General features: G+C 38.6%; 1 protein-coding gene across 1 annotated transcript in view; it reads right to left on the minus strand.

The window, feature by feature from the left end:
* Nucleotides 1-15,962, minus strand: part of ZBTB10 (zinc finger and BTB domain containing 10) — a 29,153-nt gene that overhangs the window by 12,531 nt on the left and 660 nt on the right. The window contains exon 2 of the mRNA XM_019470228.1: nt 7,906-8,803. Within this exon, the coding sequence (XP_019325773.1) occupies nt 7,906-8,803 (898 nt within the window). The remainder of the gene's footprint in view (nt 1-7,905; nt 8,804-15,962) is intronic.

Here is a 15,962-nt window from a genome sequence, read left to right on the forward strand (position 1 = left end):
TGAGACTCAGTAAGCTATTTTCAGGAAAATAACCCTTCTTGACTTCACTATCAAGAAAATAAATTCATCCATAAACTTCTGGACTATGTTGTGAGCTCAAGGGCCAGATCATGAACACTGCAAACAAGTCAATTTAAGGATGTACTTCAAGAGCTTTCTCAAGTAAAGTATTTGAGAGATAACTCAGACTTTCTCATATAAAGATTTCACATCCCCTTTTCATCAAGTCTTGTATTTAAAGTGTTAATATAAGTAGGACTTTCAAGGAAATACACACCTGAAAGGCTGCATGAAACTCCTAGAGACTGACTGGCATTTAGGATTAAGATCCTTCAATACGTTAAAAACTACCAACTATTCTAGATACTCTGGTAACCAAATTAAATGTCTTGGCATTATGTTCTGCTCCTATTTTCTTGCTAACTCTTTGAAAAAGTGACTGTAGAACAAATCCAAGGAAATAAGTTTGACTTGTCCTCAAAGCTGCCAGTTTCTCCCTAATGAGGGGGTAAAAAAGCATCCAATTAAAAAAAAAAGAAAATTAAGTTTATTTCCATCTTAGCCCTAATACAAGGGTTCTCTACACAGTAAAGCCATTAGTTTCTTTCTGCATCAGCATTAGAGAACTGCTGTTGCTACCATTTTATCAGCTACACGTTGTAGCTTGTAAACATATTTTCTTAAAGGAAGAATTAAATGTCAACTTGAAGGACATGAAATATAAATATCACCGTACATCATGATCAAAGACCACTGATGTCACTGTAGTCGAGACAAATACACCAAGAACTGATATGGGTCTTCATTTGTATTTATTCTTAAGTAAAGACATAAGCAGAGATACCATTGCCGTGTAGAGACTGTTTTGGTCTGAACAACTTTTTATGCCAAAACAGCTGAAAGGAAATGCTAAGGAGATCTCTACTTCATGTTAGTTTCCCTAATCTCAGGCAGTCTTAGAAGCAGTAGCATAATTGACCAAAACCCTTGTGTTGAACTGTCATTTCAGTATCATTCATTCCAGACTTACTTTGCCAAAGCCTAACTTTGTCCAGGAATACCAAGGGATTTTGTCTTTACACTGGGCTTTGAAGAAAAGTAAGGTACGAGACAGAGGCACAAATCTGTAAAAATACCAAAACAAAAGAAGAAAAAACCCAACCCTTCCAACAACAACAACACAACAACCCCAAACACAAAAAAAACCAAAACTAGATACTTCCCTGGGAACTCTGTGTAATAAGATCTGGGAGTACACGACAAACTAAGCTTGCCAGACTGGTGTCATGCTCTCCTTACAAAGTAACATGCAACATTACACCCTAAAGAAAGGGGATCAACTCAAGTCACAAGCAAGCAAATGTGTAAGAGATTGGAACTTTTACACAGCTCATACTTTTCATACACATGACCTGACCATGAAAGACAATTGCTGCTTAACAAAGGGGTTTTTTTTCCAGCTTTAAAAATTGTGTTTTTAAAAAAGTCCCCTCAAACCCCCCCGAACCCTGGGAATATGAGAAGTGAATGAAGTTCTGCAATTGTGGCTACATTTTTACAGTACATATGGCAACTCTGATCTTGCTAACTCCCCTCTCCATTGTTCCCAGTATGACAGGATGAAGCTTATAACTAACAAAGCTGCACCAATGAAGGCTAGTGGTTGAAATGAAATTGTCTGCTAAAGCTGTACTCCTACCAATGCATGTGTACTGCAAGTACTACAATGAGCTTTAGGGTAAATGCATAGTATAAGCTTGCTATGCTATAGTATTCTACATTTAGTATAAACTTTCTACACTACAAACACATTTCTGGTTGGATGTATTTACTGATACCTGCCAGAAACTGACACAAGTAAGAAATGCTGCCTGCCTCTCTCCTCCACCCCAAAAACCAACTCCAAGTTCTGTACACAAGAATTCCAGAATGTACACAGAGCATAAGTGGTTGGGCAGTGAGCAAAACAACTCAGCAAGGACAGAGAATCTGAAAAAGAGAAGATGAAGGAATCATCTTTTAGTCAAACTACATGCCACTTAAAACCTATTCTACTCAGCTACCAACACTGAGGATGACCTATCCCTTCCCTCAAATTTAAAAAACACAAACAAAAAACCCCAAAACCACACAACACAAAGACTTGTACACCCAGAGTAACTGAACAGCAATTGGTTGATTTATACTTCCATGAACTCTTACAAAGTCACTCTACCATAAGAGTGCTCTCACATGGAGTTATGGTGGTGTAACTGAATTGAATAGGCCTATCAACGCAGAAAACCTACAGGTTAAATAAGAAACCTAACATTGTTTTTCTGTACTATATGTCAGTTAAGGCATAAAGGATATTTTTAAGAGTCCTTTAGCAGTCTTTTAGCTTCATAAATATCATACAGGAACGGATAGGCACGTGAAGACAAGCATGTAGGAGATAAGGGGGCTGTGGATAAAAACAAGATTTTACTTTCTAGGGTAATTACTATCTGGAAAAAAAGCTTTTTAAAGGAAGTTGTATTCTAATCTTTGTGATAGTTTAAAAAAGCTCCACACTACTCTGAAAATCAGCTACAGTCCAAAAGGATCTGAAACACCTGGAGTAAAAACACTTTCACTGCTCAGCATGTGATAAAATTAATTAGATTTGACTTACTGAGCTACATCTTTGAGATGCAGGAGGGAAGCTAGCTGAAGAAATAGCATAACTCCAGCCACAGAAGTTAGCTGTGCCCCCCCAAATGTATCAAGAAGACACACAGCCCCTGGTTTTCTTTATTTATGGAGTTGCTGCCATCATCATCACCATTTCATAAACGTGGTAGCAGAAAAATCGAATCAGCACTTCAGATTGATAATTTTTTTAAAAGTGAATGTATTGCCTGCGCTTCAGTTGCGCTGAGACAAAAAAAAAAAGTTTTTTGGGCAGAAAAGATCCGTAGACACCATATAACCTTCTTCCCCAATTGCTTGCCTTTTTTTTGTGGGGGGAAAAAAACAACCAGTACAACAGTAATATGCAGAACATTGCTTAAAGTTGCAAGGTCAGTAGTTGACCATACCATGAGAATATAAGGATCTACTTGTCTTTGGGATCATCCCCAGGAGAGACAAATTTAATGAATGGGGAAGAGGTTGACCCCCGGATGTTGTACTCTTTAGATGACTTCTAAAAACCAATGGGACCTTCAATATCAGGTTACATAGGGAATGGGGCAAATAGATTAAAGGTCCTTTAAGCAATTTAAATCTTTCAATCAGGGTATCAGCTGGGGGTCTGAGGAAGACCTGACCGAGACTTATAGTACCATGCAAGAGTAGGAAAAATGCTTAATTTTCTTACACTAATTTTTTTTTATTTGGAACTCAGACAGTCAAATGGGATTTATCCCTACAAGAAATATAAACATGTCCAGATAAGTCCATTAATCTTGATTTCTTCAAATACAAAGTTACCTCTCTTTATTGTAAGTCCTGATCAAGTTGTGTTATGCTGCTCCGTCACGTCAAGAGGAAAACTGTGACCAGCACTACATTTTTCTAAGCAGGTTTAGCTGCTGCTTGTACCCTTCTGAAAAGTAGTTGCTTCTACAGCAAGCTGAATTAAATTCCTTAAGAACACCTACAAAATCATTCAGGAAGCCTCTTGTTCCACAAAAGGGCTGTTTTCATCCTGGCCATGTTATCCGTTCCCTCACCCCCACCATGCCTGAAAATCAGGGTAACAAGTAATCCACTGGTAGCTTCATAAAGCTATTGGGATATTACATACAAGCCTCTTTAGAAATCAACACAGTCAGCTCTGGAAAGCGTAAGCAATACTTCACAGTTGTGTTCTGAAGCCTGAGGATAGGACACTTGTACTCCAAAAAACAGGCCCAAATGAAAAGCAAATTCAAGAAGTGACAAAAGTTCATAAAAAACTATGAACAGACATTAAGAATATGGTGAATTAGAATCACTGAACTTTTATGAAGTGGTAACTAAGAGATGCTGACTGATTGCACTGTTATTTTCACCATGGTAAATGGTTAATTGTAGGATGCACCACGGCTGTAAACAGTAAAGACATTTTTTAGCAGATTATCAACTAGAAGGGAAAATAGTAAGATAGGTGGTAACATTGTGTGAAGAAACACAGCTATTTAAATTAATATAGCTAAAACTGGAGAAGGCTTGAAAGCTTCAGTAAGAGTAGGTAAATGAAGTAAGATGGTACATGCAATTTAAAATCCATCTCAACTTCATAGAGTTTTTTTGAAGCTCAATGTGCTACTTTTACAGGGAAGGTATTAAATATAAACTCAACGGCAACACAGGGTGAGAAGAAGGAGAAGCTGACACATCCTTATGGATACCTGTAGGAAAACTCACATTTGGCAAGGAACAGTTTAACATGTTTGCTTTACTGGGACAAGAGGGGTAGCAGATAGTTCAGAAAGCTTTTATTTTTGATTATCTAATACTTACCTAGCAGTACCCAACTGCAAAGTCCATTTACTATAGAATTCAAGGTAGTGGCTTTTGGGGTAAATTTTTGTAGCGAGAGGAGTGTTCTTAAATAGGCTTCCCTTCCACTGCATTAATGGTATTTCTTTCCCCTCACAAAAACACCAGACAACCCAAAACCATAATCAAAGACACAGCAACTCACTTTGCATGTTACTGGACATCTCATAACCACAGCTGGTGTTGGTTATCCCCATCAGCACATGACAAAGCATAATAGTAGCAGCTCATTCTTTCCCTTTTAGTCAACCAAAGGGACAGCACACTCCTTAGCTTTCATCATAAGAATTTACTACTTCCTTTTTCTTCTCACAGCATTGTCTTATGTCTATTCTAGAAGACATTTTCTTATGCATTTTTAACTCCCGGTGCCTATTATTTTTGGTAGTTTTTCATCTCCACAAGAAATTTAATCCACAACTAAAAAGTTACCGTATAACCTGCAGGTTACTCTACAACTCATTCTTGTCATTTTCCCAATTCTCCACTCCTCCCCTCTTGCACCTTTTCTTGGGTGTAGAGGGAACAATTGAAATAACAGTGTTTAAGAGTGGAATCTACCTGCAGACCAAAGAAAAAGTTAGCCAGCAGTACAGGAGAAAGAATACCAAATGCTGAAGCACAGACTATGGGTGAAAGTAAGCTATACCAAGCCCCACTTCCAGTATCTCTTCTTGTTTCAAACAATGTGCATGCACATAAGAACTTCATAAAAGTAAAGGTCTTATTATAAAAATATTAGATATGGCTTCCAAAATAGTTCTAACACTGACAGAAAATAAATATTTACTTGGGACCACTTATGTTGTGCTCTGAAAGTACCAAGGAGATCATTAGCTGACACGATTTTATAGTTCACCAAAACAAACTCTCCCCTGCAATCACAGAACTTCCAACAGTTTTGGACAGACACCACAGCACAAATTCAGTGTGCCCCTAGCCTCTAATACAGCTCTTTTCATCAAGATGTTACATGGATGTATTTTGTAATTTAATTCTTTAGCACAATGAGTTACTGGAAACCTTGGTGCTTCTGTCCAAAAAACCAAACAAGGACTAAACTTGTTTAATCATTACTGCACTGCCCATACCCTCCATTATTTCTGCAAGAAAGCTCCACAGCACAAATTCAAAGTCTGCAGAACACAAGCAAGTATTTATTTCTGTTGCTGGGGACATCATTTAGTAGACATATTCCCTGTGGTATTTCCAACAGTAAAGGAGATTGAATATCTACCCCATATAAATCAGAAATAGAAATCACATGCTAAATTGTGTCAGAAATTTGATGTTTCTGCAATTAATATACAGGTCCTCAGCTCCTGCTCCAGACCTTCTGTTGCCTTTTTTCATGTTGCCGCAACTAAGTATGTATTAGCAAATAGTGTAGCCCAGCAGAGGCAGATTTGTTGTGTGGGTGCTGAGGACTCAACATCCCCACTATACACATCTGAAGGTGCTTTACTTAAGGCTAGATCTGACCTGGTGCTGTGGACCCAAGGCCTGTTAGCAGATGGCACAAAATAGGCATGTTTCTGAAACACAGCTTCTATTTTCATTTCAACCAGAAGAAACCCTGTACAGTCTAAAAAAGCTTAGACAGTAAGAGAAGATCAGGAAGTTCACTTTACAAGTGCACACTCCCAAGCTGAACTGCAAAGCTAAAGTAGACCTACCCACTGAGTTCAGAGATGAAGACTGGAGATAAGCAAACCCCCTGAAGCATTTACAGAATGAATGTTAGCTCCTCAGCACAGCTGCTTCTCCAGAGCTGCTCCTGTTGTGCCACACTACTTGCTAACTATATGGACGCATCTTGTACTGGCTGCCCCTGCTCATGTGCCAGATGTACACATCCGTAGCTCCAGTCTGCATCGCTCTATATCGTGACATGTCACTGTGGTGCTCGTGCATATATACTGGCACGGTACAGCACAGCACAGAGTCACCACATGCCCTCTGCTGGACTGCTATTCACCTATTGCCTCCTTGCACCTCAGCAGCTGCCGGCCACACAGACAGGCATCCACACACCGCCGCGGGTAGGAAAAAAAAAGGGCCCTTTAGGCCCAAGGAGAAACGGCCTGTCCCTGCCACTACTGAAAGGATTTCTTTCAGCCTTGTTTTTCAAATAAGTCCGGGGGTACAGGAAGAAACCAAGGCCATCCTTCCACCAAAGTAAATATAGGTTCCTAGACCCTCCCAGAACTCGGGTTGCTTTCAAATATCTGTTTTGTCACTGGAATACAAAAATATCTGGAAATATTCTATACCCACAGGTGTGAGTGCTGATAGTGCTGATTTTTTTTTTTAATTTCCCTCTTAATTCTACTCCTTGAACCTGGGAAGCGGAGGATATCCACAGTCCCTTCATGTTTGAAGGGGGCATACATTTTGAAATGCTTTAGAAACAGACACGTCTGAAGAACTTGGTTCCAGCTATGTCTCAAATCCACCTTTAATTTGACTCCTAAATTGGGGTAAGTTTTCAAAACTGCTAATTCATCTAAAAGTGATACAGGTAAATGGCAGTACTTCAAATATATACTTCAACTATTCTTACAGTATAATAATTATAAAAAAATTAAAAAATGGAACTTAATTACATTGCCCCAAATCCCCAATTACACTGTGAACAGTCTGCTTATAATTCTTTGTGTGACTGTATTTGTTTAGCAAACAGATATTTAATCTTATTTTAACATTTACATTAACCATAGATCCTTAAGGAAAAAAAAATCCTATTAATTCAGTCATTCTCAGGATTTGTTTAAAGAATAGTTCAACAAAAAGATATTCCCTTTACTATATGTCATTGTGGCATGTCTTTCCAATCTGTTTCACAAATCTGCTTTAAGAGTTTCTATTATACTAGCCAGGATTACTCCATTTTGTAGCTTCCCAGATAATCCTACAATAAACAGCAGCGGAAAGTTGACTTCTGTTTCTGGGTGACACTCAGGTGAGGGAGATCACCACAAAAGTCTTTTGCTAGTGTAGGGAAGGAAATTATGAAGGCCCTTTCTCTGTGCAACCAGCTAACATCACTAGCCACCAGTTATCACTCCTTGATTTTGTGCCTAATAGTGGCTACAGATTAAACATAAATATAAGAATTTTAGTTTCTACCAGCTGGTAAGTATTCCCAACTCAAGCATCAAATGCAAACAGCATGTTACATACTGCATGGCACAGCACGGTGATTCCTTTCTCTAGCCAAAGATACACTGTTGTGCCCCAAGGTGGAGAATCGGATTACTGATTTAGTAACCTGATTGGTGTGCTGACTTCACTAAAAGATCCTATCCAACATACCTTTATAAAAGTTACACTGTCATGTACTTTATTCAATAATTTAGTTTCAAATGACATGACTGACTGACATTAAGCAATATTTACCTGCTTCTTCTTTAATAAATGACAAATCTTCTTCCGGATATGGGACTGACGGTTGCAACACTGAGCAATCTTCTGAGTTCTCTTCAGTATTAGGTGGTATATTATAAATAAATCTCTTTGCAGTTTGGTTTTTCCTTCTTGCTTTTCCAGGTTCTTGAACTGATTGTCCCTGTGAGCCCATGTCATTCCATACGAAAACTTTTCCCTCACCTTGAGATTCATTTTCAGCCATTTCAGGTGAGCTGTCCTGGACCCAACTGCAGTCATTCATTTGGTAGCTTTCCATTTGGCCCTCATCAATAGAGTAACCATCGTTCTCAGTTTTTATGCTACTTGCCAAGTTGGTAAGATTTCGTGTTGCCCAGAAGCTGGCAACTTTCTGATCCCTGGGAGACAAACCATCCCTACTAACAGATCTTCTGTTGTAATCCACTACAACGGTCTCTGGAGCTTCTGATTTTATACTTATGTTTAAGGCATCTTTAATGAAGTTGCGGCAGGACTGGACAACCTCCGTCATCTGAAGGTAGCTGGCCACTGACATCACTTCAATGGCATTTTGGCTCGTAAGCACGAGGTTACCGGAATATAAGAAGTCCAAGATGACAGAAAAACCTTGAACAGCAACAACGTCTAAATAGGTAACAGTGGTTTGGTTACGGCTTTCTTTGTTTGTAAAGCAATACAGAGTCTTAAAGAAGCGGCTGCCTGCAACCAGGATGTTCTTGTGAGCTCTGAAGACCCTCCCGCTCACCACAATATTAACATCACAAAGAATGCCTTTCTTCCTCTGCTCGTTGAGCTCTTGCAGGAGCTGATAGCAGTAAGAGTTCTCATTTGGCCTGCTGTTAAAATCACAGTATCCTTCATTATTCAGTTCTGATGGTAACTCTGACTCCTGCAATTAAAAAAACCACAACCATATTAGCTCTTAATGAATGCTCTCCTTAGTCCTCCAACACTATAGTAAGGATATGAAAATAAACTTAAGAAGATAATGTTATTCAAATGATATTTTTTAATTTATGTTCTTGGTCAAAGGCAGGCAGGAATATATAATTAAAAAAATATTTCTGAAAACTAAGAATCACAATCTCATTCTGCACCCTCCACCCCCAAATTTGGAACAAAAACAGAACTAGCAGAATTGCCTTGAGGGCAAAGGAAGTGAAATTTCGGCCAAAAGTAAGGAAGAGATTTAGTTGAGTGCGAAGGACTTGTTTTTCTTAACCCACATACATTAAAGATTCAGGATTCTCTCTTTCCAAAGACTTAACTAGATGGTTTTCACATATCCAACCCCCCATCCTTCCCTAGAAACCTCCACTTAAATGGGTAAGTAGAACCTTGATAACTGATTCGACATTTTCTCATGCTGAGAGATGAATACATAAAGATCAGGTCTGTATCTCCCAATCTAACTTTCTTATATGTTTTAAAGAAAACATATTACTGAAGTAGTTATAATAGCAGATATTTCTTATACAGTTCTACAAATTAGACACTTATTCTTTATTTTCTAATTGTGGCAGTCTTAGGGTTAAATAGCTGTATTACAGGACAAGTGGACAGAATATTGCAGGTGACCAAACAAAACTTAAGCTTCCATTACATTATTATTACAATGGAATACATGATGTATTCCATTATTACATTCAGTGAATCAAGCTTCACTGAAACTTTACAGTAGCAACACCTTTAAGTGCTACATACTTACTATACAGACAATATGTACTTATGTGCCTCTCTACAACCTTTTTAAGACGTGATCTCAAACACGGCTTGAAAATTTTGCTAAAAGTTGTATCAGACAATCCAACACCAAGAAATTAGTTGTTATTAAAGATTAGTTCAGACAGTGAGAGACTGATGAGAAACAAGAGATCTGAACTGGATTTTAGAGCATTTAGAAAATTTATTACTGATGTTTAGACAATGACGATTCAGAGCTGCTACAAAAGCAGCAGCTAGAACAAAGCAGAAAACACCACAGACTGGCGTATTTGAGACCATACTTGTATTGATTGATACGTACTGCCATCAAGAGCAGCGACAATGACAGAGTCTGTTTTATACTGGATCTCTAAGACTCTTTCTTCTTCCCTAGCAAATAAGGACAGCTCAAAACTGGCTGGCTCCAATAGATTAGGACAAGAAAAGATCAGATTTTGCAAGTTATGCCATTATTTTCTCCTCTCATTTCCCAGAATAATTCACAGGTTTGGGGGCTAGAGGTATCATTAAAGCTCGACTACCTGAACATTACAGGTCAAAATCAGCATCAACGAGGGAATGTTAATGCAGTCATGAGCCCATAATCTATACTGGGGCTAAAATATATGTTGCAGAAAAGTAATACCCTTAACCTGGGACTATGGCAAAAAAACAGCTATATTTTAAAAAGTCACTTTCCACCACACAGGAATTAGTGCATTAAATCAGTACTCACCTCAAGTTATAGTCCCAGTGTGGATCACTGGGATGACAACTGAGGCTGTAACTACATCCTCTAAAACGGTATTTACTTCTATAAGCAGCAAATAATGCCCAGCATAACCAAAATAGAAACTGTACCATTTCAGCATCTCCAAATTTCTCTTGCAGAGAAATTTCAGTTTGCTGTCACATTCAAATTGCTTCTAAATCTCTACCCTTCTCAGAAAAACACTTCAGTGAAAAGAAGAGGTAGAAATAAAAGCAATTAGGCTTTTATGTGAAAACAAGCAACAGATTTTTGTCCAACCTCAGCTTAATTTCTTCTGCGTGCTCTCTGACATACCCAAGTACTCCCTCAGATCAGAGCTCTGAAACAGAAAGTACATCCCAAATGTGTGACAAAGCGGATTTCAGATCTGGACTAGCTTTCTGTCACTCCAGCAACGGCGCACTGTGTAGTTTCAAAACACCAATTACACTGACTTTGGATCAGATTAAGATGAAAATTATCGTACCCTAAAGTGTTGTCACTCTAGTCAAAGTCAATCAGTGACTCGCATCTCACACAGTAAATGTTAGGTAGATGCTATGATAGCTGACAATTTTGTTCTCTGAGAACACATTAAACACCACATAAAATTTAAAAATAATCTGCAGCGGTTCTTTTCTTTTTAGAAATGTCTGATTAAAGAATGGAGATAGAGTACATTTTAACTGAGCATGTGTATGTATCCCATCAAGCTGATAAAAAAGAAATCAAGATTTACAATACATTTTTTTTCCTAAGAAAACGACAACCCAGCATGGTAAAAAGGAGCTGCAGATCACAAATGTGCTACAGAAACACAAGACTGAAGCCTTCATTATGAAAAGACCAGAAGGCTGAGTGAAAAATAAGAGACATCATGCAACTAACGTCCAAGCTACAGGGGTGTGTGTTGGGGGAAAGAGATCAATATCACAGCTTTACAGAAATGGGTCCATAAATATTTTTAAAACTAAACTAACTGTAATATTGGAAACAACTGTTTAACTGCTACTATGGAAGTAGCTAATCCTAATGCCACACCTCAAATGAAATGAAAGCCCTGACATCTGAACAGTTACCAAGCCTAAGTAAACCAAGTGTGACAAGTAGAATTAACATTTACCATGAGAAAAATGAAAAAAATGTAATATCCCTTGGAGAGTTTTAAACATCTCTCCTTTGTACAGAAAGGGTACAATACAGTTCAAGAGGAGGTAAGGTGCAAAAAATAATTACAGAAAATTAAAAGAGTGTATTTTCAAGCTTGTTACTTATGTTGTGCTCATAGCACATCGTCATAAGGCTACTATTTTTCTGATGAGAACCACAAACTGATGATATTTGCTTAGATGTCAATTATATTTTCAGAATATAGACCAAATATTCCCATCACCTAAGTTATCTCAACACCAAACCACCTTATCCTTTAATAAAAACTGGTAAGAAATCTAGAATAAAAATCAGGAGTATTTCAGCTTTATTTGTGGAATCTACAGCATTGTAAGTCTGAAAAGCTTCTCTCTGTAGGTGAGATTAAGAAGCAGTCTGACAGAACAGAGACTGCTCAAGGAAACTAATGTTGTGCTCAGTTTCAATTAGACTCATCTGAATACACCCAAAGATAAATTACTATTTCATATGTATAATTCACTAATTAAACTTGCCTAAAAGCTAACAGGAGCAGAAACAGATGATCAAAACCTGCTACTAGAAACCTGCTTTTCTTTCTCCTCCTGTGCCATCAGCACACTGTGTCTCCTGGGAGCAAGAAAGGGGGGGGAGAAAAACAAACAAACAAACCCAAAACCAACAATCTAACCATAGATTCCATCTCAGCTGTATGTATAGGAAAAGCAGTTATGCCACATTTTTGTAATCCCTTCCCTGTTACCACACCTTACTCTACTGCAGTTTCCCTATGCCCCCAAATTAATTCTTATCCTGAAAAATGGATCCTCTAACAAAAGTGAGCTATCAGGAACTTCTTAAGCATGTGCAGCTACAGAGGAAAATTATCTCAAAAGTCGGTCCTATCAGCTGCACACATGATGCTCCGCTGCCGTTTTACATGCCATAGCATCGCTCACAGAAAACTCGGCAATTTAAAACTGTTCCATTAAGTGCCTAACATCCAATTGAGTAGTGTGAGGTCTGGTAAAAACACTGTATAAAAATACAGTAAGTGATACTCCTTACTCTGAAGGCCTGACTTCCTCCTCAACTTTTTTGCTCTGCTAAGAGTAATTCAAGAAGTTAACTTAGAACACTATAATGTAACTCTTACATCTGAAGCACGACTTCTATTCATCACTGCTCATACAAAGCAAACAATTACAGTTCACATGGAAAAAATAACACATCAAAGGCCTTCCTCCTTTTGGAGAGCTTCTGCTTTAAACCAACATGCCTGTTAGGCTGGAGAAAGCTTTTCTGGCAGTATTTCCAAAGCTCGGCTTCAAATTATGTCCAGAGAGAAAATGTTTTAAGAAGCAGCTTTGAGGGGAGGAACCCCCAGCAGCCAATAAATCTGCATCTCATGGATCTAAATTCATCACAGAATTAAAATCTTTTGCAGTGATTTCCCAGTAAGTGTCTATTTCTTAAGATTTTTGCAACACAATAGTCTGTTTATTAAAAAAACAAAGGTAGTTTCAATCTGATTATATCTTTCCTTAAGCTTTAATATTGAGACAGATTATTTTAAAAAAATAGAATAGAAAAAAAGGAGTCAAGATTTTTGTCTTGGAAAGAAGCACCAACTGACAGCTCAATACCCTTGAATTACAGCAGCTGCAGCCACTTGTGATGTATTTTGGCATTCCAAATTAAATGTATCCCAAAAATAAACTGAAATCATCACTCATTTCTTCCTTAGTGTAATATCCAACAGACCTATAGAAATTTCCACTGCTTTACTGTCTTAACACCTACAATTTCCTTTTCGCACTTGAACAGTGGCACTATGCCATATGTTTATTAGCAGCTGCTAAACATGCCCTGCAGTTGAAGCTTGTCAAGTCAAGAATACGTGTGTTGTCTCTAAGACAAAGGCTGAAAGATCTCTCCCAAGTTTCATTAAATCTAAATGGCTTTGCTGCCTCATTATGTATGTTGGAAATATGGTCAGGGTACAAATTACCTACTTTTGTTCCATGTATCTGGTATCATGGCATTAAGAAAAAAATGGGGCTATTCTTTTGGTATTAATTTAAACATATGTATCAAGAGACATTCAAGTGCTATTAAAAGTGTGAAAGGATATGGAAATTAAACATAAAAGCGGAAAGAAAACAGAGACTCTTAATCAGATTTGCAATAAAGCAAGTGTAACCTGAAAGTGCACCACAAAGAAAGCTACACTGACTTTTGAAAAACTGCAATTCCTTCCCTTGTAAGAAGTTGTTAACTGAAATGTAATTGCACAGGGATGCATCCAGCACTGTTTTCCACTTGAAAACACCAACCTCTGTACAGCTACCTTACAGAAGCTTACTTTGTCCAAACTTTATCTTTAATACTGTACAAAAGAACCACTGATACCTCATCTATCCTACTGTTTCATTTACTATTACAGTTAGTACAAATATTTTTTTCTTAAACTCTCAGTGGTATAAAAGCAGAGGCTCATTTTTATAAAGATTCCCATGACAATGAAAGGTTAATCTTCAAATAAATACTTACATTAACTTTCAGGCTACTGTGACACGCAAACCAATATTCTGTCCCTCCCCCTTTTACCCTCCCGCTATTTTATAGTCTTATGACAGACTGGGGATAGGAAGACAGAAGGAAAAAAATAGTAAGTTTAGTAGGAAAAACTGCTTGGAATATGTTTTATTTACACATAGCTTAATGGGAGTGAGAGAAACTTCCAAGTGTGGCATGAATTAGCAACATCTAGTGAGACAGGAGACTACACAGTGACAGGACATACCTTTAAAGGGTAATCATTCACAACTCAAAGTTAGAAACTAGGCAACAAGATAGTAAGGAATATACCGCAGTAACATTAAACAAAAAGAACATTTTCAAAGATAGAAAGAGGTAAAAGAAATTAAGAATGAAAGTTTCAGAATTAGAAACAAGTTATTTAAGGCAAGTTGGGCTAAAATACTGCAGAGTGAATAGCAAATCCCTGATTGGAGGAAACTGATAAGATGACCTACTGCCATGAAATGTCTGTAACAATAGCTGCCTCAGAAATACACTTGCTGAAAAAATATTATTAGGCATCTTGAAGGTGAATGTTGCATTTATAAATCCAAAAATAGTATTTTGGATAATGGATATTTATGCACCATCAGGTTTTCCTTGCAATCCTGCAGTAGTTTCACATAAAACTTGCATTCCTTTTCCAACCAACTCTAAGAAAACCTATGTTCACCTAACATTTTATCTGTCATCCCGATATCCTACCCAAACATTAGAATAGCAGCTCTTGTCCAAGGTACCCTGAGCTCCTTAAAGCGCTCAAGCAATAAGCTCAATTTAACTATGGCACTACAATTCGGACTCCAGATAAATCTATACAACCAAGGTGGGCGTTTTAATTAAAACTGAGCTCTAAATAGTGAAAACGGAGTGATCAGGGATTAATTCCAGCTAACAGCTCAAGTTCAGCCTAACAGTGCAAGCACTAGCCTAACCTGAAGCACATTAGCTTGTGCCCGCTGGCAAGTTTAATGCCAGCTGGGCGATCCGAGAGAACTTCTGCAGCGCAGACATCCTTAGGAGGAAAGGCTGCAGGAGGCTGGTGATTCAACGCGAGTATTCCTTAAGAGCTTTTCATCCACATATGTTCCAGCTTTAGCCCTGCCTTATTCCTAAGAGCAGCCAAGAAACACAGTAATTTTAAGTTCAGCGGGGAACATGAAGAGTTTCACTAGTCCTAAACCATTAGAGAAGAGCTGGCATATTAACATGGCTTTCAGGAAACCACATGTTTATCTCAAACATACACCAAGCAATTGCAGACTTCTTGCTCAGTAACTCTATCTAAAGCGACACAATCGGGAAAAAGATTTAAACGAGAAGGTCTCGACTACACAGACTTATCCGATTAATGCACAGGGACCATACCGTCGAGAACGGCAGAGTAATTCCAATTTCACACTGGCAAGCACCAGTTTCACACGCAGTCGTTAGCCGGACACTACCCTCCCTCCCCCGGTACCGCAGGAGGAAGTTGTAACGAGTGTTTTTAAATCAGTGCACCAACACTGGTATTCGTACGCAACTTTTTCCCACATTGCCGGTTTATCTTCACGAGATAAACGGATAAACTAATGAAAACGGCACTCTCTACCTCCGAACAGCGAGGCCACGTTAACCAGGTACAGCCATAAGCAGTAGTTCGTGCAAACGCTCCCGAGCTGCAAAACGGCAGCGCTGACAGTGCTGTGCCTGCCCAGATCCAGCGGGAGAGTCACCCCAAATCGGAAAGCGGGCTCGTCTCCTGCTCCGGAGACGGCGTGCGAGAGCAGCACACCGTGCCCAGCCGGCCGGGCAACAACAAACACAGGAAGCCATTTAAAGAGATTTACACACGTGGGGGGGGGAAGCTATGCGAAAGGGGAGGCCGGCCTCTGCCCCG

The sequence above is a fragment of the Aptenodytes forsteri genome, unplaced genomic scaffold (genome assembly GCF_000699145.1).
Source record: "Aptenodytes forsteri isolate BGI_AS27 unplaced genomic scaffold, ASM69914v1 Scaffold206, whole genome shotgun sequence".
NCBI lineage: Eukaryota > Metazoa > Chordata > Aves > Sphenisciformes > Spheniscidae > Aptenodytes > Aptenodytes forsteri.